At 49.3% G+C, this 25,595-nt stretch overlaps 1 protein-coding gene across 1 annotated transcript; it reads left to right on the top strand.

Annotated features, from left to right (window-relative positions):
- The first annotated feature begins 12,417 nt into the window (after nucleotides 1-12,417).
- On the top strand, nucleotides 12,418-25,425 carry Ccr6 (C-C motif chemokine receptor 6). Its single transcript, XM_051206143.1, has 2 exons — nucleotides 12,418-12,582; nucleotides 22,571-25,425. The coding sequence occupies exon 2, from the start codon at nucleotides 22,577-22,579 to the stop codon at nucleotides 23,675-23,677; it is 1,101 nt and encodes a 366-aa protein (XP_051062100.1). The 5' UTR covers nucleotides 12,418-12,582; nucleotides 22,571-22,576; the 3' UTR covers nucleotides 23,678-25,425.
- Nucleotides 25,426-25,595: the final 170 nt, after the last annotated feature.

Below are 25,595 nucleotides of genomic sequence, written 5' to 3'. Positions count from 1 at the left end.
AGGGACTCTTGTCCTTGTGTCCTGCCTAAGCACGTTCAGATTCAGCCGCCCTGTGTCAGCTGAATTTGAGACACTGGTGTCCAGGTCCATTTGTTAGACCACTGTGCTTCAGGTCCAGCTTGGTTCCTGGTATGCAACCTATAGACGCTCTAGGGGAAGTGAGAACAGGGCTGTTTTCTTCACCACCACAGCTCTGCACAACCTCAAGACAGCTACCACGATACCCACACCTTCCCAGTTTGGAGTGCACTCATTCAGACCGACCGAGCTCTGAGGCAACACACGTGTGCTAGTCCATGGGCTGGGTCCATGGGCAGAAAAGGCCCACTTTATTGTCTGAGCAGTAAATAAATTGGAGCCGGGCGTTGTGGTGCACACCTTTAATCCCAGCACTCGGGAGGCAGAGGCAGGTGGATCTCTGTGAGTTTGAGGCCAGCCTGGTCTACAGAGCTAGTTCCAGGATAGGCTCCAAAGCCACAGAGAAACCCTGTCTCAAAAAAAAAAAAAAAGGAAAAGAAAGAAAGATAGGAAGGAAGGAAGAAAAAAAGAAAAAAAGAAAAAGAAAATTGGTGAGACTCTTGTTCCCCACATCTGGTGCCCTTCCCAGTGGGTGAAAGGCACTGGAACTGGATGAGGAGGGTCCAGTACCCCTATGTTTTGGGGGTGTGGCTTCACAACTCGTCCTTTCACAGGCCACAAGATTCCTGCTTGACCTGACACATGCTCTGATTGAGTGCAGCTTAAGGACTGAGTTCTAGGCTCCCAGCCTCCCCCATAGCATGAACATGGTGTGAGTGAGAACTTCTGGCCCGCACAAGCAAATTCAGACAGCAAAGACTCTCCCTAATGAGAGCTACTCTGTCTGTCCAAATGCTGTGTGTGTATGTGTGTGCATGTGATTGTGTATGCTTGTGTGTGTACATGCTTGTGAATGTGTGTGCACTGCATGTGAGTGTGTGTGGGCATGTGTGTGTGAGTGTATGTAAGTGCACACACATGTGTGTGTGCGTGTGCGTGTGTGTGTGTGTGCAGAGGTGGCTGTCCAGTGTCTTCCTCCGTTGCTGCACCCTATTTTTTTCAGACACTCTCTCACTGAACCTGTAACATATCAATTATCTCTGTAGCTTGGCCACTGGGTTCCCAGGATTCATCTGACTGTACTCACTCCAACCCCCCAGGGCTGGGGTTACAGATGCAAGCTGCTCCACCCAGCTTATGTGGGTGTTCTGCTGGTTTTGCATGGTGTCAGGGACCCTAAACTCAGGTACTAATGCTTACGCCGGAGGCTCTTTACTAAGACATCTCCTTAGCCCTACCCAGAGGGTTTGAAATGCACTAAAGTGGTTTGCAAAGACCAGGATGTGTTTGTGGCAACACAGCTCTGTTCTAACCCCATTACCTCAGCTGCACCCAGGCTCAGAGCCACCCAGGAAGGAAGCAGGTTGCTCGGTGACTCAGGAAGGTGAGCCCGATACCTTTTCTATGAGCTCACAGAGTCTACAGCATATACTAAAATCTTTCCAGGAACTCAGTCAGAACCACCCACTTCCTCATCATGCTCTGTTTAGATCCTGGGATCTTTGGGTCCAGCTCCAAATTCCTTCCATCCTCAGCTGTCCTGTGGGAGCATAGACCCTGTGTGTGAGTCACTCAGGAAACTCACACAGGAGAGACTAGGAGGTGGTCAAGGAAACGTGTGGTCCAGAGAACTCCATAGAGCTGCTCTGATCCTGAAACAGACGTGGAGCCACATCTGGAACTTTCTTGAAGCTGTTGGTCGGAACTTCTTGCCCCGGAGTTGTCATTGGTACCCTTCCCGTTTTGATAACACGCACCTCAGGGGGACGAGCTGAAAATCCTGTTGTTTTCCACTTGTGCTGTGAGTCAGTATTTAAGCCCGTACCATCCCCTCAATAAACGGCATTCGGCATCCGACATTGCCATTGAACGAATGACCCGATGTTGTCTCTTATTTCAATCTCTAGGCCTTCGACAGATTCATGGAGCAGATCGTAGTGCGGGCGATACAGCCTCCACAATTTGATGTCACCGGTAACAGGCAAAAATTAATCCAGTCCTACAATGCCATTTCTTCTGGCTCTAGGAGAAACTTGAACCGCTTTGTTCCATTCAAATCTACGGATTTCCGGAACCGAACTATCAAGGGTTGCTCATCCCAGCAAATCAAAGCAAACTTTTTCATTCTAAATCCCTCTTTTACACATTTTAAAGACTATTTTTTAAATTTATTTAACTTTATTTTATGTGCACTGGTCTGGAACTGGAGTTACAGACAGTTGTGAGCTGCCTTGTGGATGCTGGGAATTGAACCAGGGTCCTCTGGAAGAGCAACCAATGCTCCTCAATAAAATGTGAATTGTAATGCCACAATCCCCACCTTGCTGTGATGCATGGATAGGACGGGTTCCCCTTCCCCTTGTCCCCAACGGTTCCACCTCTAAATACATCAGCACAGGACTACTTTTAATTTTTGACACACAGATGTTTACAGAACACTTTCAAACTGCAGGCACTACCCTGTCCTCATCCATGGCGTGGATTTTCCACGCCGTCAGCTAACATCAGTGTGTGAAAGTATTAGAGGGACAAGGAATTTGGGGTGTATGATGTTCCCTTCAAAGGGATTGCAGGTGTTGGGAAGGGAGGACTTGGTGACAGTCTGTGTAGATGGTGATGGCACCATATTTGGATTGTATGACAGTGCGATGATGGCCTTGGAAGATACTGTGCACAGAGCTTCCTGTACCAGTGTGAGTAGCATAGTGTTGCTGAAGTCACTCAAGCTGCCTTTCTCCTCTTTCGTGAGCTATCCCTACAGTGAAGGCCAGCTGCCCCTGTCCTGACCAGGAGTAGTGCCTGAGCAACTAGCATGCACATACTTGGGCTGCTGGCTCCAAGCCAGGAGGACAGGGTGTCTCTACGACTCTGAGCTGCCGACAAGTTTCTGTTCCTCTGGCTCTCCTTGGTCAGCCTCTTGGGTAGGAGGTAGGTCAGGGGCTTTTGCCTGTTGGGAAGCTAAACCTTGACTCTCATGCTCTGTAAGACTGGTTGCACAAAGGCTACCATTTTAATGTTTCAGCCAAACACGAGTAAAAGTCCTTACATCCAAGGCTCAGTAAGTAATTCCCTGAAGGTGGTGAGACCGTGGAACGCCATGAGTGAGATGAGTTGCTTTTAAAAGGGCACAGAGAGCTCCTTCTAGCCACATGCTGTGTAAGGACACAGCAACGTGACACCATCTTTTTTATTTGTTTCTTAGCTTATATAAGTGGGTGTTTTTCCTGCGCGTGTCTGTGTACTGTGTGCCAGGAGAGGACATCTGATCCCTTGGTGTTAGACATGACTGTGTGTGTTGGGAATTGAACCCAGGTCCTCTGGAAGAGCTGCCAGTGCTCTTAATCACAGAACCACCTGTCCAGCTGCCACCTCCTTTTGATTTTTCTTCCTTTAACACTTGTTTATTGGGGAGGAGGGACACCCATACCAGAACATATTGCGGCAATCGGAAAATTTGTAGGAGCTGGTTCTTTTTCTTCCATCAGGATTCCTTCCGAGTGTCAAATCAGATTGTCAAGTTTGTCAAGCAACTGCCTTTACCAGTTGAGCCCCATCTCTTTGCACACACTGCCCTTCTTACGAGGTCACTGGATTAGGACCAAAACTGATGACTTCATCTTAATTTAATCTCTAAAAGGACACCATTTGTCAGGTGTCAGCCAAACTAACAAGGTTGAAAATTATCCCCCCAGCTGGGCATTGGTGGTGTACGCCTTTAACCCCAGCACTTGGGAAGCAGAGGCAGGCGGAGCTCTGTGAGTTGGAGGCCAGCCTGGTCTACAGAGCGAGTTCCAGGACAGGCTCCAAAGCCACAGAGAAACCCTGTCTCAAGGAAGAAAGAAAGAAAGGAAGGAAGGAAGGAAGGAAGAAAGAAAGAAAGAAAGAAAGAAAGAAAGAAAGGGAAATTATCTCCCCATTGAAGTATTGAAGTGTCAGGGCCTCGCTAAACTCCTGATCACACTCCCGTAGTTCTGTCTATGGAAAAGCCAACCTCATCCTTCACAGCCAACCCACAGTTATCCTGCTTTCCCTGTGTGTGAGTAGGGTGGGGTTGCCTCCACATCAGCCCCTCAGGCAGGAATCGATGTTTCCAGCTAGTGAAATGCTGTCCTTGCCGCAGCAACCGCTTCAGGCCGCTGTGGGACCAGGCAGACTGGTGACTCCAAATGTGCTGGGCATTGCTGTCTTCAGTGAGCTGGGGTTTTCCTCAAGTGAGATCGACGTGGCGACACACTGCATGAAAATGGCATGGATAAGCAAGCAGAGAAAAAGGGCTCCAAGTCATAAGCCGCATCTCTTCAAGTCTCAACACAGCTCTAATTGCCCCGAGTCTGGGTAGCTAGCTGTCTGGGATTTCCCAAGCCACTATACCACATTGGGCTCAGGTTTGACAGCGTGGGCGGAAATGTTAACCAACCTCCATGATGAGATCTCTGTGTTGTTGAGTCCAGGACTGTCTTATCCTGTATCTTGCATTAAGTCACTGGCCTTTGTGGGACGGTTGTGAGGGGCTGGCCACCCCCAGAGCAGGTGTTTCAGTCGGACTGCTCTGGGGGTGCTTCCTGGGGGCGCTACTGAATGTTAGGGTTCCTATGCTCTGTGTCCTCATGCCCACTCTTCTCCACCCTCCCTTAGCAGTCGCCTTGCTCTGAGGTCCTTCCTGGCAGGTGGAGCTTGTCCCCGTAGCTGATTCTGTCCCTGCCAACCTCCCTAGGTGGTCTGATGTGGGCTGCTGTAGCTGCTTCCAGCTTCTGCCAGCCTGGCGCTACACCTGTGATCAACAAACCCTTTCTGCCATGTCTATCGCCACAAAGAATGTCTGTGAAACTGTGTGCTGTGGCTGAGCTAGAGACAAACAGGCTGGAAATAAGAGCCACGGCGTAGATGACTTACTGACGCTCCCTTGCCAACCTGAACAGGCTGCTTTTAGTGAATGAGGAAGTGGTGTTGGGTGTGGCAACCCCAAGACCCCATGGTTGTGTGGTAGGTAGCAAGGTGCTCTCAATCAGGTCCAGGTTCACAGTTGTTGGTCATCAGTGGAAAGGCTATAATGCCAACAAGAGCTTGACCCCACCATCTACAGACCTGAAATTCGATTTCCCGAGTGGGTCCCTTGAGAGACCTCACACAGGACCCTGAAGACGGAAGGTACTTGGAGCCCAGGGTAGCTTGTCATTGAGCCAAGTTGTGCGTGCGGCCTAGAACCTAGACGACTCAGGACATTTGTGTCTACGCTCGGGCCACTCAAAGCAGCCATTTTATCAGGCTCTCCATAAGCCAATGGGAATAAGGCCATCAAATAATTGTGTCCAAACCAGAGGTGGATAAGCACAGCTTTCTTTGCGATAATGAATTAGTTCCAGAGGTGGGATTTGGAATCATCTAGAATCCAGGCCGGTCTTAAGGTTGCATCATTTGTTCCCTCCGTGGGGATCTTTTCAAGGCCAAGATGACTTCAATGGTGCAAGCCTGTCAGCAGTAAAGACCCTGGTGCTGACAAGTGTGATGCCTGGGGTGGGGTTAGGGGGGGCAGGTGTTTCCCAGGAGGTGGCCACACCTTGGTCAGCTCAGTGAATTTTCATGCCCCCAGGTGGTAAAATATCCCTGGTGATAGCAACTCAAGCCAAAATAACGAGAAGAACTGCAAGTCTTCTCCAGCCAGCTGTGTGTGAAGCTGGAGTGCTTCAGGTGCAGTATGAACCCCCCAGTCCCTTTCTGGGGAAGGTAGTTCACGCATCGGTGCAGAGGTGGGAGGTGTCCAGACCCCCAGGCCCCTAGACCCCCAAGCTGCTGCTTCTCTTGCTTCTGACCCAGCTTCCTGACATTGCTCTCAGCTCCTAGACTAGGCTTCTCTTCCTATGTTCGATCCCACACCCCGAAAAACACTTCTTTATTCCTTCCCAGAGTCCCCTCTCACCTATGGTTAATGTATGAAACAGGGTCCTTTAGCTAACCGAGTCACAGTAAAGGCCACCATTCTGTGCAAACACTTGATTTCACAGTGTTTGCTGTCCCATGACAAGCATGGAAATCCTTCAAGGTCAAGGATTTCACCTGTTTAATACCCTGCTTTCTCTGCTTTTCCCAAGTGTGTTCCCACAGGGCGCTAGATGAGTGTCTGTTGATGAACGACGAATGTGGGTTAGTGTAAAAGGACCTCAGCACTCCCAAGCCACATCAACTGAATCCATCAAATGACTCAACACCTTTGTGAGCTGGCTTTTTCACAACTGACAAAAGGGGGTAATAATATCCATTTTGCCAAAATTACTTGTCAGGAGTAAATAAATGGAAACTATCCTTTCCTTGTGCCTGGGTAACTACTGTTACAATGTTAATGTCCTGGCCTTTAAAATTGTTACTAATGTTACAATGTTAATGTCCTGGCCTTTAAAAGTGTTACTACTGTTACAATGTTAATGTCCTGGCCTTTAGCAATATTACTACTGTTACTATGTTAATGTCCTAGCCTTTAGAAGTGTTACTACTGTTACAATGTTAATGTCCTGGCCTTTAAAAGTGTTACTACTGTTACAATGTTAATGTCCTGACCTTTAGCAGTGTTACTACTGTTACAATGTTAATGTCCCAGCCTTTAACAGCATTACTAAGATTCACAAAGACAGGAGAGGTCTCGGTATCAGAGCCCTGAACTGTCAGAAATCACTGGTGTTTTCCACCAAGGGCCAAACAAAGACTGTCCTGGGCGATATGTAGCTTCGAAGATACTTACTGAGATTTTTAGACTTCTTTCCTTCAGAAGCAAAAATGTGGGTAGCTAACTGTAGTCCATTGGGTGGACAGGACCACTTTCAGGGAACTTTATAATCATCTACCTGATATGTAATTTCCAGGAATCAAGAAACATTCCACAGACTAATAATTCTGAAACAAAAAAAAAAAAAAAATTTGCATCTCGAAATGAAATCATTGACCTAGTTACATAAGGTGTCTTCCTGCCTCTACCTTTACTGCCTTCATATGGTCTGCAGTGTGTTGAAGACAGACATTTGTGGCGAGGCAGTTCACCACCCACCCCCATGAAGGTGAAGAGCAAGCCACACTGCCTTGAGGAGTCGAGCCCCGGGCCTGGAGCAGGACAGCAAGGACAGACATCATTCTAGACACCTGCAGCTTTAAGTCATCACTTTCAATCCCGTGTGACTAGGACCAGGACCTCCACACCTGTGAGAGGAAGCAAAGATCTAAGAAATCTGAAATCTAAGAGAAAAACTGCTGGTCTGTGGGTCGGAACATTGTTGGTAAGTTTTGTTTCGTTGTGGACTTTGGGAAACACTCTGGCTTTCTGCTGTCGTTGCTAATGTGTGGCTTTGAGGGCAGAATACTGCAGTGGTCACATTACCGAGTCCTATATTAATGGGATGCTCACAGACTTGGGTCCCTTCTGTCCTGTAGAGATGGAGGACAGGTGTTCACTTTGTCAGTCTTTTGAGTACCATGAGTATTCTTTGGGGCTTAGGGCTGGGGAGGAGTTGTGCCTTCGGGTGCAGTAGAGAAGGAGTCTGAGTCCCAAATTGCCAGGTGTCAGGGTCTCTTCTCTTCCTATCGAATAAGAAGGTAGAATATGATATTTTCTTATCTGGTTGGTTTTGAGACAAGGTCTCGCACATCTCAGACTGGCTTTGTTTTTGCCTTGGCAAAGGAGCATGAGAAATATTTGCAAAGGGAGAGAAAATACAGATTTCACAAACCCAAACTAGCTGCGGTGTCTCTCTCCCCAGGGGCTCGCTGGACAGCAGAGCCAGATGATCCTACCTAAGGTGGGTGGGGCTCAGAGGAGAAAATGGACTCATAAGAGTAAGGAAGAGTTAAGGCAGAGGGACAAGGCCAGGGCAGAGGGAGGGGCAGCTGCCTAGTGCTGACGGATAGCAAACAATGATGGAGGAAGTGACCAGTGAGCCTGGAGCCACTAAGCGGAGTGCCCAGGTCCACCGAGGGCCATCCGTGTGTCCCATCAGGAGAAGGCGGGATGCCACACAATTCGTCGGAAGACATTCTTCCGGTAACATCGACTTCCAAGTGAAAGTGACAAATAGCGGGTTAATGGGTGTCATTTAAAGACGCTGTTGTACTGTGACTATGACAGCGCCAGAGGTCTGTGCTTTCCCTGGTTGTCCTCCCACTAAGTGCCTTAGGCTTCCTGCACCCTGGCTTACCTGGAGATCTCCTCTCTAATAATATCTCCTAAGTCAGTCCCCCAAAAGAGGAAATGAGCAGAAAAAGAGACCGTAGCCAAAATAGATACCGCAAGCCCCTGCTCTGAGCCTGGGTGCTTCTCCCAGGGGAGACTCTCAGGTGTCCCTTCAAATATACTGACTCTTATTTTAGGCACAGTTCTGATAAATAGGACTGTCTGGTTTCCCAGCCCGGAACTTCTAAAAGCAGAGAGTTAATAGGAACACCAACAAAACACGATAGACAAAAGCTGATGGGAATTACTAACACAGCCACACCATACAGTTCACGGGTGTGTGTGTGTGTGTGTGTGTGTGTGTGTGTGTGTGTGGTGTGTTAGGGGGTATTGAATGAGATTTCCAGCCCTTCGAAGGGTCTTCATTTGCCACATAGGGAATGCACACCTGTGTCCAGCAGGAAGCCAAGAAAGGGGAAACTAGGCTAGAAGTGAGTGTGCTCTTAGTGCAACGCAACCAGGGATTGCACCAGCTGTTGGGTTACAGCACGGCTTTCTCCTGTGGTGTCTCATGGTGAGTGTGTGAGATGCTCAAGTTGGGGGAGCCTTCCCTGAGAGCTAGGTAGGAATAGCCGTCTCGCCAACAGTTACAGATACCAACAATCTGGTCACTGTGGTTGCCACATACAATACAGCAAGCTCCCAGGGACAATGGTAAGAAACTGAATTCAGAACCTACAGAAGGGCAGGGCAGAGGCTCTGGGTTTGGTCCCCGGCCCTGTAACTGGGAATGATGTACACACCGGTAATCCTGGTACTGGGGAGGCGGAGGCAAGAGGGTCAGAAAGCTATCCTCAGTTGCACAGCAAGGGGAAGGTCGGCCTAGACCACAAGAGACCCTGTCTCAAAGAACAAAAAAAGAAAGACTTCACAGCCGAGATATAAATGCCTGCCAACCACACATTTCCTTTTACTCGATAAAATGTTTTTATTTGACAAGCCTACAGATGACGAAGCAGAAAGGGGAAACCAAGGCAGGTGGAAGAGGTTTACATCTTAAAAACGAGAGATATATATGGGTGGGGTAGGACAGCCAGCCAGGACCAGGGTTGGGCTGGGCAGACTCACCACAGCAAATAGTGCTTTTGCTAAGAGCAGCTCCCCCACAGCCCCAGAGACAAAGGAACTCAGTATTCGGTGTGGACGGCCCCCGTTGAAGTGTAGCTTACCGCCACTCAGGCCAATAGCGCTAGAGGAAGTAGGCACGGAGGAGCAGGCATGGAGGGCCTCCACCCCTCTCCAGGGCTGCTAGCATTTTGATGCCCTCACCGTGGAAATGCATTCAGAGTAGCCTATCTGAGTAGCCCTCACTGGTGTAGAATTCTCAACCGACAGTGTTTGGTAGCAACTGCTGCTGCTGTTACATTTTTGCCCTGGAACACAGACATGAGCAAAGCCCGTCTCTGTGAGTCAGTGTGGCTTTTCCCCGCAAGCAGAACGGAGGTGAAGGCCCTCAATCCATGTCAGTGAACCTCACAGTCAGGCCCCTTTGCTCACTACCTTTGCTAAGTGGAGTGGACGGTGGCCAAGTACTGTTTCCAGCGGCGGGTGTTGGGGACTGCACAGCTAGTCTTCTCTTCTGACACATGTGGTGGTTTTTTTTTTTTTCTGTTTTTTTCTACCTAGTTTTCCCCCCCCCCAGCATGCAGTATCCAGACTGTAGTTAAAAAGATGTTCACCTATGTGACCATCTCCTCTCTTCCCAGCCGCACTGGAAAATGGGTCCATGGGTGTTTCCGGGGTGATGTATAACTTGGATTTTCCTTTGAGGCGTGGAAGGAATGTTGGGACGAGGCACACAAAGCACTGTGAAGTTTGTTTGGGGGAGCAGAGTTCCATAACAGCTGCACCAGTGGCCGCCTGAATGGAAGTCATCCGGCAGGGACTGAGAACCCTGGAAGTCAGAGGGAGGATATTCTGTGGTTCACTTTACTCCCTAGGGTGGAGAATGGAGGTCAGAGCCGGCCCTGAGGACCTTTCCCCTCCAGCCTCTTGGAAGTTCAGCTCTGGATCCCTGTTTTCAGGATAGGAAGATGGCTCCCAGCCTTCGGGGTGGTTGTCCCACAGTGCTTGGAGACTAACATGCAGGATTTCTGTTTAATATATATATATATATTTTTTTTGGTCCTTAACAAGGTTTAATCTGTTTTATTGATTTTTATTTCTCTGAGATGAGTCATTTCTGGGGCTATTTTTCTGTAAGAGATTTGCTTCCTATGGAGGGGGGGGGGTGAGTGTGGTAGCACACCCAGCACCTGAGAGGCAGAGAAGCAGGTTTGAGGCCAGCCTAGTGTACACGGTGAGTTCCAGGACAGCCAGCCGGGGTTCCGTAGTGAGACTCTGTCTCTTCTTCATGACAAACAAGGCCACGGAAGGAGTGGGAATCACTGAGTAGAAAGGCCAAGACAGCCATGTGTGTCCACAGGCATCCTAGGAGCCCAGCATCTTCCTCTGTGTGGCCAGAAACCCCCTGATGGGTACTCATACCAGTTTCTACCCCAGAAAGAAGTAGAAGCTGAGGCCACTGCAGGATGAGAATGGGGTCACAAGGAAGAAGCATTTCCAGCTTCCTTCCTATCTGTGGTGACAGTTTTAGGCACGGGAAGGTACTTTGATAGCGAGGGCTTCCCACAGGCAAGAGGCCCAGGCTGCTTGGAACCAAGGGAAATCCCAGGCTCTGCCATAGAAGAGGGAAGGAGGCGTCTGTCCGTCTGTCCAAAGAGCAGGGGCATCTGTGATCACGAGATCTGCAGACAATTCACCTCCCATGTAGCCCCAAAGCCAGTTCCCTGGAGGAATTGAGCAGGACAGGTCCCAGCTCTCCTGTCACACTCAAGCTTGGGGACAAGCTGAGTTCAAGGCTCTGTGGGACATAAAGGTGTAAAACAAAGTGTATCCAGACCGAGCCAGTCGGGGGCGCGGGTTGTGAGACCGCGTGATCGACCGCTCTAGGAAGTGAGAGTAGGGGTCAGTCAGCCATGCTGGGAGGTGACCGCTGCGTCTCCGCTCTGTAGTGTTCAGCATTTCCTGGGACTTGCTTCCTGGCCACCGAAATGTGAACAGCTTCACGAGTCTGTGCTTCTGTAGTATTAAAATGACTGGAGACACGAAGAAACATCTCTTCACGGAGCTGGAGACACGGCTCAGTGGCTAAGATTCTCACAGAGGACCTAGGTTTCGATTCCCAGTATCCCCATGGCGGCTCACAAACACCTACAGCCTCAGTTCCAGGCGATCTGATTCCCTCTTCTGACCTCTGAACACCAGCACTATCTATGTACATACATGTAGCAGAACACTCACACACATGCCATAGTTTTGTTGTTGTTGTTTTTAGAGGGGTCACTCAAAGGTAGGTTGCATCCTGGAACCCCAGCCTGGCATTGACGGCAATGCATGGCAGCTGCATACTTGGAGCTCCAGGCACAGCCACCTCTACGTATATAACCTTGTGACTCTCATGAACTTTAGGAATCTCCTCAACCTTGTAAATTTTGTTTGCTTTTGGCATCTTTCCAGCCTCCTTCCAGGAGGGGGGCATCTCCAGTGAGAGGAACGAGCTACACATCCAACACCGGTACCTGAAGGCAAGCTTTTTAACCCTCACCAGCCTTTTCCTGGAGATTAGGCGTTCTATTTTAGCGCTCCCCCCCCCACTTTCGGTCTCTGACCAGGAATGGAAGCTAGCTAGCATCGCCGTAGCCCGCTCCCCCTCCATCTCTGTCCCATGAGGCTGGCTATGGTCTGGTGCAGCATCCTTCCCCGTGCCTGGAGGACTTGTGAGCAGGGCACACAGCCAGAGGAGCTTCAGACAGACCCTGTCTTGAGCCACGCTGAACACTGTAAATGCCCTCTCTTGCCTCCAGGTGGCCCCAGCATCCTCCCTCCCAGGAGACTTTGATATACACTCCAATGTTTCACATAGAAAAACCGCACAAAGGCTCTCTTCCTTGAGAAACCACAAAACAAAAGTTGTTCTCCTCTTTACTCTGGTTTGACTCCAAGTCAGATTAGGGTGATGTTTATTGATAGTGGTGGTGATAGCGATGATGGTGATGATGATGATTTGTAATCCTTTTACAATCTACAGGCTGTACACGGTTAACCATTTGCATCCAAGCAGATAGGCGTTGCTTTTAAATAGGAAGTAGTGGCTCACTACCAGTCTCTCAGTGACCACTGCCGGTCGCTTCTGTTGACAGAATGGTCCTCACAGTCCTACGGCTGGAGCGTGGACAACCACCAAGGCGTGGGTAGCTGGCCACTCCACATTGGATCTCAGCATTTCCTGGGTGAGCATGCATCCCTTCCCAACTTTTTTTTTTTTTTTCTTCAGACTTGTCTTAGCTTCTCACATATGGTAGGGATGCCTGGCTGGAAGAGTTTCTTACTGGATGTGGGCATGCCAACCGAGCTTCCACGTAATAAGTCCTTATGATTTTGTTATGTACCTGTCCTTGTGGTTTTAGGAGAGAGGAATAGGGCTCACAGGGAGGTTTTATTCTCGCCGCCTCACACTGGAGCTTTGGAGATGGTTGGCCACTGCTTCCTTCTTTGGGAAGCATCTGAGAGACATCAGTCTAGAAAGGAAGTGTGTGTGTGTGTTCTGTGTGTATATATGTCTGTGTGAGTGTCTGTGTGTGTCCATGTGTGTATCTGTGTATATGTGTGTGCATGTATCTATGTGTGTATGTGTTTATGTGTGTCTCTGTGTGTGTGTGTGTGTCTGTGTGTGCATCTCTGCCTGTGTGTCTGTGTGTCTCTCGGAGTGTATGTGTATCTGTGTCTGTGTGTACATGTCTCTGTGTGTGTGTGTCTATGTATATGTCTCTGTGTCTGTGTGTGTTACTAGGAATTGAATCTAGGGTATTGTGCATGCCAGACAAGCACTCCACCACTGAGCTACATTTCTAGATGCACTTTTACCTTTTATTTTGAGACAGGGTCTCACTAGGGTGTGTGGCCTGATCCCACAGTCACATTGTGACCGCAGGCATTGAACTTGATGCTCCCCTGCCTCACTCCTGAGTACCTAGGATCACAGCGTTGTGTCACCAAGCTCAGTCTACTGTTTTTGTAGTGCTGGGAGTGAAGCGTAGACCTCATGAATGCTAGGTGACTGCTCTACCCTAGCTACACCCCGTCCTAACACTGTAATGCTTTCCTTGAGGTTTGGTTTTTTTTTTTTTTCAGATTTATTCATTTATTATGTATAGAGTGTTTCTGTCTGTATGCATGCCTGCAGGCTAGAAAAGGGAATCAGACGGATCTTATTATAGATGAATGTGGTTGCCAGGAATTGAACTCAGGAACTCTGGAAGAGCAGCCAATGCTCTCAACCTCTGAGCCATCTCTTCTCCAGCCCTCCTTAAGATTTATTGTTTATTTTTCATTATGTGTATGTGGGGATATGAACATATTAGTGTAAGTGTCCAGGGAGGCCAAAGGTGTGGGATCCCACTGAAGTTGGAGACACAGATGGCCATGAGCTATGAAGTGTGTGTGCTGGGAACAGACTCTAGTCCCCTACAAGAGTACTGCTTACTCTTAATAACAGAGCCATCTCTCTGGACCCCTACAAAATGCAACTTTTTATTTAACTCACTACACAGAGAGATTTTGAGAAGCCAACACAGAGACAGTAAGAAATTAGGCACAGCTGTGGGTGGGACACCCAGCACCCTAAATACACAGGGTGGACACAACAACCTCATTACAGCTACTTTTGACATGGTTAAAGATTTCATTCCTACAAATAAGTAAAGGGAATATTAGCTGTGCAGATATCACCAGCCTGCATTCCCAGAATTTAGTAGCTAAATGCAACTCCACCGTGTGTCAAATAGTGAGACCTTGTCTCCAAAAACAAAGCAAAGAGCAACAACAAAAAATGCAGTATAAAAGTGAGCTGCCAGACAAGAAGCAAATCACTGGAAAATACCTTCTGGGTTCTTCATAACCACCAGCTCAAAAGCAGAAGGAAGCTGTGTAGAACTTCAGCTGTACTGAGTTTGACAGAGTGGAGAAGCAGGTGTGCCTGTGATCCCAGTGAACCTTTAACACACACTCAACACCTGCCAGCGTAGCGAGAAAACACTCGATGCAAGAAGTTTTAACTAAACTTATTATTGAAGGTCTTGTGGGAACTGCATGGCCAAATGACCCAGATGCTGAATGACAGGCAACGGGGGAATTTTAGCACTGCTCATAGTCTCAAGTAGGCTGTGGTCTGTCTGCTAGGACATGCTGTCTGTCTGGAGGAGCTTTGTAAGGTTACAGCAGTAACAGATGGGAAGCAGTGATCTCAGTGCCCAGCATTTGTCTGGAACCAGATCTACAGCCTGCACACCACAGTATACACACACACATACACACACACACACAGCTATGTACACACACAGCTGTGCACACACATACACACATGGAGCTGTATACACACATACACACACACACAGCTGTACACACACACACACAGCTGTAAACATACACAGCTATGTACACACACACAGCTGTGCACACACATACACACATGGAGCTGTATACACACATATACACACACACAGCTGTACACACACACCCAAACACACACACACACACACCTTCTGCATGCAAACTTCTCTGTACCCATCTGCATAGGCACTCACTCAAATGCACCTAAGCCAATATATACCATGCATACTTATATATGTATATGCGCACATACACGAACACAGGAACACACCCATGCCTACCATCAGAAGTGCTCATGCTTGGACGACAATACGTGTAGACCTATAGACACATGAACATAGATATGTGTGCATACAGGCACAACTGTCCATGCCTACATACCTACATACACAAACATCATTGCATCTACACAAATACACATACACACATATGCACATAAACAGACACGTACACACATATGCATCCTAGCACATGCATAAAATCTCTCTCCCCCCTCCCTCTCTCCTCCCCTCTTCCTCTCCCCCCACCCTACCCCAGGCTGCCTTCTCTGTCTCATCTCAAAGACAGTTGCAGCCATTCTCCTAGGGTTACCATTTATCTGGTACCAGCTAAGGCACCGAATGCCATGATAGCGGCGTGTGCGTCACCTTCAGAAACACATTCTTTGCACGGTGTACACAATGGAGATGGCTCTAGAAGAACATACCGTAGTACACAGAAGATTACGGTACATACAAGCTTTATACTGTGCTTAAAGCATTACTAGTATCAAACTTTCCCTAAAATGGTGGGGTGGTTTTCTATGTGGTTAAAAGAATTGCCCTGGAAATGTTAGAACCCAGAGGGAGAGGCAGAGTTGGCCTGGGGGGTGGGGGTGGGGGGGTAGTGGCATTGGCCTGGGGGGGTTGGGGGTGGGGGTAGTGTCGGGGTGGTGGCTGTGATTGCTCGTGTCATTCCCTCTGCACCCAAGCACTGCTGAGCGCATTGGGAAGGGGAAGCGGTCTATGTGGTGTCAGACCTTAAAGGCGAAAGCCATGGAAGAAGGTAGCTTATCATTTGGGTGCTGGATGGTGGGGAGAGCAGGGGGCGGGGGCAGCACCTCTGGAAGGGCAGGAAAAGCCACCCAAAGCTGTGCTCTGACTGGCAGCTGCTCTCTGATTCTAAAGCCAGTGGAGGGAGCTTGAGTAGTGGCCGGTTTTTACAGTTCTGAGAGACAGGATCCACTGGGACGTGGTGTAGCAGGGGTCAGAATGCTACTGGAACGCCGCCACTGTGAGTAGTGACACCACCCCCTTCCAAATCAGGTGTATCACCGTCACTGTAGGGACTGCAAGCTACTGCAGCCCAGCCTGGCACGGCTCTTGGGAGCCCCGTGGCACCTGCCTTTTTCAGGTCAGCGTTTTCTGAAGTCCTGTCCAGAGAAAAAGTTCCATGGGCGTTGTCGGTGTGAGGGACAGGGACACAGATCTGCCATGGATCATCCCAGCCTGGTGTGTGGGGGGGTCTCTGGGAAAAGGGGCCTTGAAGACTAGGTGGGTAAGGATTAGGCAGTGACAAATGGAAAAAATATAGAGGTAGTTTGAATCTGAGTTTATTTTGTAGCTCTAAAGCAAGGTTTTTCATCCAGGATGAAACAAACATTTTCTTAGGGTTGTGTTTAGTGAAGTAAAACCCAGAAAGAACACATGGCATCCTTGTTACTAGGCACAGTAATATATAAATTGTCCAAGGCTAACCAAAACAATAAATTAGAAAATCATTCAAGACCAACTGCCTGCTTCTTAGATCAGGCTATAAATTTTTATAGTCAGTTATTGTTTAACATCTATTACCTAGTTCTTGTGAGTTTTTGAAATATTGAGCTATTTTTGACTCTTTCTTATTAAAAAGCTATATTTTTTAACCAAACATTTAAGCCCATTTTCGATGACATATGTATAGCCATATGAAATGTTACTGTTGGGAGAGTATTTGCCTTAATGCTATTTACTTATGTGAATAACGTGAATGGTTTGAAAGGTGCTGGTTTTCCCGGAGACGAAGTCATGGTCAGGGGACGGTTTCTCATTTATTTCTTTTGTTTATAATGTCAGTGTAGGCTTTCAGGAACGTTTCATTAATACGAGAAAAACAATAGAAGAATAGAAATTGCCATGACAACTACAGCTTGATATTTTTCTCCGGCCGAGAGTCCCACAGCCATTTCCAGGAGACCTCCTTCTTTTGAAGTTATCTCCTCTGTCTGTGCAACTTAGTACACACAGAATCTACCGGATTTGGTGTGGCACACATCCATGATGTCTCCCTCAGCGTCACGAGGAGCTCCCATGATCTTTTGGGGACCTGGGCACGCGCCAAGCTGGCCTGAAACAGGAGATTTTATTGAAGTTATCTTAAAATAGATGTGAGGCACAGGAGTTAGGGGAAAGGAAGGTGCTTGGGGAAAGAAAGTAAGATATGCTGAGGGTTGGGGCCTCTCCATGAATCGTGGAGAGTAAGACAGCAAGTGTGGTATTTTTCAGTGTCTCGGTATCAGCTGTATTGCAGTCTTGGTGGCCCTGGAGGTGTATCTTAACATCTGCTAAGACACATTTCCCTTCTCTGCTTTTGATGTGTAAGATCATGGGGTGACCGGGATTCCGTGGACGGAGTTATCATGTGATGAGCTTAACCCAGGAACACAAACAGTTGAGTACATGTCCTTCCCGTGTGAATGAGGTTTGTGGTGTGATTCCTGGAAAACTGAAGCTCAGAATGCATGCATCTGGAGGACCTCCAGGCCTCACTTTGACAGCAGCTTTCCCAGGAGCCCGCATCCGTCAGTGGGCGCCCGGCATAGGAAGCAGTCCTTTCCCAGAGCAGGGTCAAAGTTCCCCAGGAATGTGTGTGGTTACGGAGTAATGGAAAGCTCCGTGTGTGCACATGTTCTTCTCAAGGCCCCTGTTATTCCCACTCCTCACCAGAGTGTAGGTCCTGTGTGACTCTCTCCTGCCTCCAAGAGGCCTCCCTCGGGTCACCCTTCACCTCCAGGCGCATAGGTAGTAAGCAGTCTAGGTTTTACCCTGATAATGAGCATTTGCAGATAGGACTCCTGGGCTCCTCATCCTCACCCATCTCCTGCAGCCTGGGGTTCCTGGCCCAAGAGGTCCAGCCCATGCTGGGCTCTCCAACTGGCAGTGGTCACCCACGTCCCAAGGGTACCTGTGCTGCTGTTGTTGTTGTTAAACCAGCTGCCAGTTCTTCTTGGCATCCATGTCATCTCTACTCCCAAGCAGAGTCCTGCTTTAGGGCAGAGCAGAAGCCCCTCTTTGAAGCCACAGTCTGTCATGCCGTGATGGATGTCCCTCTAGCTGGCCTGAGGCTGAATAACACTTCACTGTGCTTCTCCAGGCACTAAATATCCCCCATACCCCTCTCTCCCAACCCCTAACCACTGTGTAAACCTGGCCCAAGCCAGGTGCAGACGGGCACGGACCTCATTCTGAGCCTGATGGTTTCGGTGAGTTTTGCCTGAGCGTTAAAGATTCTGCTGGACTTTGTGAGTCTCCTACGGCTCATACGGCTGAGCTTCCTGGGTTTCGGTTCTGCCTCCAGGGACCTGATACCAACCTCAGCTGCAGGCCAGGTGGGTAAAAGGTGTCACATTCTCTTCTGGGCCCCTAAGGGGGGGAGGGAGGGGGAGGGATCTGTGCCCGACCATCCCTGCCTGAGGTTGCAGGCAGACCTCAGTCCCTGTGGCGGGACACAGATTCCTATTTTCACAATAGCTGTCAGAGAGGGCCCTTGCCAGCCTCTTCAGGAAACCCGCTTGGCTTGTGGCTCCTCAACTGCTTTCAACATAAACAGCAACAGACACTTCCCTCACGAGTCTCCATGTCTTCTCCTGCCTCGGATGAGAGAGCCTTGAGGGTCAAGGACTCTCGGTTCTAACTGTCCCGTGTGGCTACTCGTCCAAACTCAATCTGCACAGTCCCCTTTGCCATGTGAACTGACACACTCACGGGCTCCGGAAACTAAGTAGTGGTGGTGAGCACAGCGCTGTTGGTGCATCAGACCGCTGGCTCTGAACAGCTGTTTTTAAGCATGAAGGCTGAGTGCAGGGAGACAGTTGTGCCTGATGGAAGCATCTCCACCGGCTTGTCGGACTTCCTACCAAATAAATGCTAGTTATGCTCTTTCAGAACTTGGGGTTGTTCTTGTTTGCCTGTTGTTTTGTTGCCTTCGTCTGAGTTGTTGACCGTTTAGATGCAGGTGTGGGGGCAGGGCCGGAGAGATGGCTCAGTTGTTAACAGCACGTACCCATCTTGCAGAGGACCCAGGTCATCCTCTTGTGTTCTCTAAACTTTTGACGTTTTCCAAATGCGATGCATTGACTCCTTTCTTTTGCCCTTATACTTCATGTGAACAGTGAGAAACGTGTCAGTCGAGGTCTGTCCCCCAGTGTGCCTGGGTTCCACATGGGTGTCACCACACCCAGAATGCCAGTCCAAACCCCCTAACAGCCCAGCTGGTGGCCCACGGGCCTCAGCGTCCTAGTACCCAGACGACAGTTCCTTCTCATGATTGCTTCCAATTTTCAGATTTAATCACAGATTTGCAACGTCTGTCACACTTCCCTTACTGTTGTTGTCTGATGACTGGGAGTGGACCAAAGGCTCTGGATCAGGTGACAGCTATATGCCAGCACGTGTGGTAACTCACTCGCGAATTCTATACCAGGTGCCTTGATTCCTTCATGATATTCTCTCTCTCTCTCTCTCTCTCTCTGTGTGTGTGTGTGTGTGTGTGTGTGTGTGTGTGTGTGTGTGCGCGCGCGCGCGCACGCTTAATGAAGGTTTCAAGACAGGGTTTCTCTGTGTAACTCACTCTGTAGACCAGGCTGGCCTTGAACTCACAGAGATCCAGCTGCCTCAGCCTCCCGAGTGCTAGGACTGAAGATGTGTGCCACCACCATCTGGTTGTTAATGATGGTCTGGGGTGCGTATTGACTGACACCAAACCTCAATAGTGACGTTCACTTTTTCTGCATCTATCGATAAGTTCCACATGTGTGGAACATGTGCGTGTATGTGTTCATGTGTGTGGGCACATGAACCTTCTTCAGCCCCTCTTCCATCTTACCCTTTAAGGCGGGGTCTGCCAGTCAAACCTGGAGGATGCTTAGCCTCACTAGCCAGCTTGCTCTGGGGAAAATCTCGTCTCTACCTTTGGAGGCTAAAATTGCCTGGCATTTGCAGGGCTCCTCATGGAGTGGGCAGCCTCACAACGACATTCTTTGGGTAGTAGTGGAATGTTTAGAGTGGACAGGAGTCCCCGGCAGCCCACCAAAAGGCAGGCAGGGTGGCAGAAAGTGTGACATTTTACTCAAGGCAGCTGACAGCAGGCAAGGCAGGACCCTAAAGTTTTTCATACATTCTCTCTTTTTAACAAGAAAAAAATATTTACTTATTATATATACAGTACTCCGGCTGCATGTACGCCTGGAGGCCAGAAGAGGGCGCTAGCTCTCATTACAGGTGGTTGAGAGCCACTATGTGGGTGCTGGGAATTGAACTCAGGACCTCTGGGAGAGCAGCCAATGCTCTTAACCGCTGAGCCATCTCTCAAGTCCTTGCAGATTCTCTTAATATCAATTTGTTCTTTAGAATATTTCCATACAGGCTTGTTTGAGATATGCTGACTTGGGCATAAACACAGAGACGACCGACTGGCCATAATGTACATTGAGGATCAGTTGACAAACATGGGTCTTGTGCGTGACTTATTTAGGCCAAAATAAGACCCAGTTAGTGGGCATGTGTGAAAGAGAATGTCTTGCTTGGGGGTAGCTTGACTGTAGGTTCACAGAAAGATAGGCTGTAGGCTCTATACTTTCAGCGGCACCCATCTTGGAAGACTAGCAGTCTGCTTTGCTCTAAATCCTTTAAAGGAAAGACATAAACATTCAATTCAGCACTCAAGAGGCAGAAGTAGACAGATTTCTGTGAGTCTGAGGCTAGCCTGGTCTACAGAGGATTCCAGGACAGGCAGGGGTACACAAAGAAACCCCATCTTACCCTTCACCCCCAAAAATTCACCAGTGAGGGCTGGAGAGTTGGCTCAGAGGTTTAAGAGCACTGGCTGCTCTTCCAGAGGTCCTGGGTTCAATTCTCGGCACCCACCTGGCAGCTCACAGCTGTCTGTAACTACAGTTCCAGGGGATCTGACACCCTCACACAGACATACAGGCAGGCAAAGGACCACCAAGGCACATAAAATAAAAATAAACAAATCACTAAAATAAATAAATAAATAAAACAACAGATTGCCCCTCCAGATAACTAAGTTATGCTCAGATCCGCGACCAGTGCCATTTCCTAGCAACAACATGCGCGTTCCTATGACAACAATGGTGGTTTGACAGACTGATTCATTTCCTGTGGAGTGTCTGGCCTTCGAGCAGATGTGACAGATGTCATCTCACGGAGAGCGCTGATTGCCAGGGCCCGCTGTGCTGAGGTTGTCATTATTCTGGGTTTCACAGTGCCTTGGGCCCAACATGCTCACAGCGTCCCCTTGCAAATCTGTGGTCCTTGGGAATTGCTTCACCATCCCAATCGGCAAGCATAATGAAGACACTGTTTCTTGAGTACATTGTGCATCTGAACAATTGTCTGCCCTGTGGCCTAGCCTGGGAACTATGCAGGCCACATTCCCCATTCCCCTGACCTTGAGGAATCACTGTGGCTGGTGCTGGCCACCCCTTCAGCAGGAGCTGGCCTGGGTTTCTGTACGCCTTGTTTGCATGTAACCAGGGTTACCGTCTTGACTCTCAGGCAAGACAGTTTTGCTGTGTATCCCAGGCTGGCTCTGAAGTCACCATCCTCCTGCCTCAGCTCCCTGAGTGCTGAGGCTGCAGCCCTCACCACTGCACTGGGATTCCAGCTTTCAGTCCCTCAGTCTTCTTGCTAGGGTAGGATCATAGTGGCTTTATCCATGAGGACTGTGTGTGCTCATGGTATTGGTACCAGTAAGTTTCTGTCACATGCACAGAGGTGCCTTCAGAGGCCAGGAGAGGGCATCACTCTCCCTGGGACTGGAGTTATGACTATGCGCCACCTGACGTGGGCCGGTGCTGGGAATCAGACCCAGGTCCTCCAGAAGAGCAGCAAGTGTTCCTAACCACTGAGCCATCTCCCCAGGCCTCAAATTGTGCGTTCCTGATCACGTTTAGGTCATTATAGATTTTGTTCCATGAGATTTTCTTGTATATTTGTAACTGGAATTTGGGGTGAAGACTCCAGTACAGTTTAAAACCTGTGGGGTTTGTTTGTTTGCTTGTTTTTTTCTGATAAGACTTTTCTCAAGCCAAAGATGAGAAATTGGAATCTCACTAATCAAGTCCAATCAGGCCCACTGGTTCGTATGCTCTTTATGGTGGATTTCCAAGCTACCAAAGCTGGCCTGAGACACCTAGATAGAGCCCATAAGAGCTGCTGGGACTGCAGAGCCCTCCATGGTGCCCCCCTCTCTGGCTCTTCGGAAAGTGTCAGGGAATCCTTCCCGTACAGCTGGTGTTTTCACAGCAAACAACTTCGGGGTAGAATGTTCCAGAGCACGGCATGACTAAAGCACACATTGCCCTCTCTCCTCCATAGCTTCCTAACGTCTGTGCGAGCGACCGAGCGAGCCTGTGACTGAATCCCTCCCCACTTCACACTCAACACCAAGGGACCATCGCGCACGTGGGCGTGGGGCGCGGGGGAGTGAGAAACTCTTGTGGTGGGAGCTTGCCTCGGTGCGGTGGCTTGAGAGTGTGCTGTCCCTGATTCTGTCCCCATTGTTTTCCAGGAGGCAATGAATTCCACAGAGGCATACTTCTCAACTGAGGACTACTCAGACCCCGTCTATTCCGTGCCTACGGACGACTTGCCGTGCTCCCTGAGAGAGGTCAGGGAGTTCACCCGGGTATTCGTGCCTATCACCTACTCGTTAATCTGTGTCTTCGGCCTCCTGGGCAATATTATGGTGGTGATGACCTTTGCCTTCTACAAGAAGGCCAGGTCCATGACCGACGTTTACCTGTTGAACATGGCCATCACAGACATCCTTTTTGTCCTTACTCTGCCCTTCTGGGCAGTGACCCATGCCACGGGGTCATGGGTTTTCAGCAGCTCACTGTGCAAACTGATGAAAGGCGCCTATGCAGTCAACTTTAACTGCGGGATGCTGCTCCTGGCCTGCATCAGCATGGACCGGTATATCGCCATCGTCCAGGCGACCAAATCTTTCCGGGTACGATCCAGAACCCTGGGACACAGTAAGATCATCTGTTTGGTGGTGTGGGTCATATCCATCATCATCTCAAGCCCCACCTTCATCTTCAACAATAAATACAGGCTTCAGGGCAGAGATGTCTGCGAGCCCCATTACAAGTCTGTCTCGGAGCCCATCACCTGGAAGCTGCTGGGGCTGGGGCTCGAGCTGCTCTTCGGCTTCTTCATCCCTCTGCTCTTCATGGTATTCTGCTATCTGCTCATCGTCAGGACCCTGGTGCAGGCCCAGAATTCCAAAAGGCACAGAGCCATCCGTGTCGTCATCGCCGTGGTCCTTGTGTTCCTGGCCTGTCAGATCCCTCACAATGTGGTCCTTCTCATAACTGCAGCGAACACGGGCAGAATGAACCGCACCTGCCGCGGTGAGATACGCCTCGCCTACGCCAGGAACGTGGCTGAGGCGCTGGCTTTCCTGCACTGCTGCCTCAACCCGGTGCTGTACGCGTTCGTCGGGCAGAAATTTAGAAACTACTTCATGAAGATCGTGAAGGATGTCTGTTGTGCCAGAAGAAAGAGCAAGGTGCCAGGCTTCCTCTGTGCCCGGTTGTACTTGGAAAGCTACACTTCCCGGCAGACCAGTGAGATCATGGACAACGACATCGCCTCGTCCTTCACCATGTAGCATGTGCGCATGACGCTACATACCCCCGGAAGCCTTTGTGAAACTTGCTTGTGTGTGTGTGTGTGTGTGTGTGTGAGAGAGAGAGAGAGAGAGAGAGAGAGAGAGAGAGGCCATGCCCAAATAAATACAGAAATTAAGCAGTCTCATGCAGGATCAGAACCAGTGGGCAGGAGGTGGACCCTGATAGCCAAACTCGCTTCCCCACCCCCAAACCAGCCCCTGCCCCACCCCACCCCCACCATATGGTTGACAAGAAACACCGGTGGGAGGCTCCTGTCTTCTGAGGTCGGTGTTCCGCTAAACAAGCTTTGGGGAATGCTGGATTGGAATGAAGTGTTCGTGGACACTCCAGAAACATTTGTGAAGGGTTCGCAGACCCAGTCACAGCACAAAGCAAGGACTCAGCTCAAAAAGAGAAAGCATCAGAAGTCTTCCTGTGACTTCCCGTGAGGCTAATGAGATGTTTATCATCCCTGATGGCCAGCTGCAAAGATCCCGTACCTGGCTCCCTCTTATCATCCCAGCAAGTGCTAGGCAGTGGAGGGTGAAGGCAAGGGCAAGCATCCACAAACTGGAACAGCAACCTGGGAGGCAGGGATGCCTGGGCTCCGTCCCAGGGCCCCAGCGTGTGAGCTTTGCTTCCATTTCAGAAAGTGGCTTCCTATGGCTCTCCTCCTCTGAGGTGGGCAGAGCTTGAGTTGTCAAGCAGGGAGCCTGTTCCAGGCTGGGCTATGGGTTCAGCAGCCTCTAGCACAGCTTAACATTCATCCCACGGATGGTGAACCTGGCTCGTCTGTAGCTGAGAGTGCCTTTCTTCCAGTTCTGAAATGGAACTGAAGATTCCAGTCACCAAGAACTTCAAGTGAGTCCCCTGAACAGTGGGGAAGCCTCTGAGGCCAAGTGGATTTGTCGTTTGCTCAAATTGGGATTGAATCTACGGTCTCACATGAGGCTCTGCAATGTACTATATTCTAAGACCTTTGCGCACCTTTCCTTTAGAAACGGGGGTCTCACTAAGGACTTGAATTTGGAAGTCCTCCTGCCTCCACTCTATGATAGCTAGGATTGCAAGCCTGTGCCACTGTGCCTAGCTCTGAGACCGATCCTAGGACAGCTTTACCCCGAAGTTACGGTTAGCAGTAGAATCAGGTTTTGGTAAGTCTCTCCTGCCTTATCAGAAGCTCACGGGACTCTAGTCCTCAAGGAGCTGTGTAAGCAGATGGCGAACATGAACTGGGAATGTGGAAACAGAAACCTCCTTACAAAAGTTACTGATAGGAACGTCAAAATACTGACATGTTCAATCTGATACATCGTTTGGAAGTTGGATGGTTTGTGAGCTGTAGCAATGCCTTTCTATAGTGTGTGTGTGTACTTGAGGGTGGAGGACTATTCAGATGTATTACTCGGGTGTGGTTGTCTTTTTCCTTGTTTAAGACAGTCTCTCAGTGCCTCAGGACTGAATAAGTGGCCTCGATTGGCAGGTCAGGGGAGACATGGACCCGCCCACCTCAGTTCCCAGCATGCACCACAGCTTTTTTTTTTTTTTTCATGGGTTTTGGGCATTAAAATAGCCTTTGTGCCTGCAAGGCAAGTGTTTTACTGTCCGAAGCATCTCGCCACCCAGCATTTGGAACATGATTCCCTTGGTTTACTGCCATCGTTTCACACATTGAAATATAAACTTATTCACGAGCTTTAACAATTGTGGGTCTTCTTGTGTGCTTTGTTTTTAAGAAACATTAGGAAAGGAAGTAGAGCTGGGTGGTGTTGGCCCACGATTTGGATGCCAGTGCTTGGGAGGCAGAGGCAGGGGGATCTCTGTGTGAGTTTGAGGCCTGCCTGGACTACAGAGTAAAACTCGAGGACAGGCTGCAAAGCTACATAGAGAAACCTTGTGCAGTGTGCGGACTGTGCA

Source organism: Phodopus roborovskii, unplaced genomic scaffold (genome assembly GCF_943737965.1).
Source record: "Phodopus roborovskii unplaced genomic scaffold, PHOROB, whole genome shotgun sequence".
Taxonomy (NCBI): domain Eukaryota; kingdom Metazoa; phylum Chordata; class Mammalia; order Rodentia; family Cricetidae; genus Phodopus; species Phodopus roborovskii.
This window is presented reverse-complemented; position numbering and strand designations above follow the sequence as displayed.

What these genes read in the sequence shown, in the direction of transcription:
- Ccr6 (XM_051206143.1), top strand. Translation starts at nt 22,577, where the DNA reads ATGAATTCCACAGAGGCATACTTCTCAACTGAGGACTACTCAGACCCC.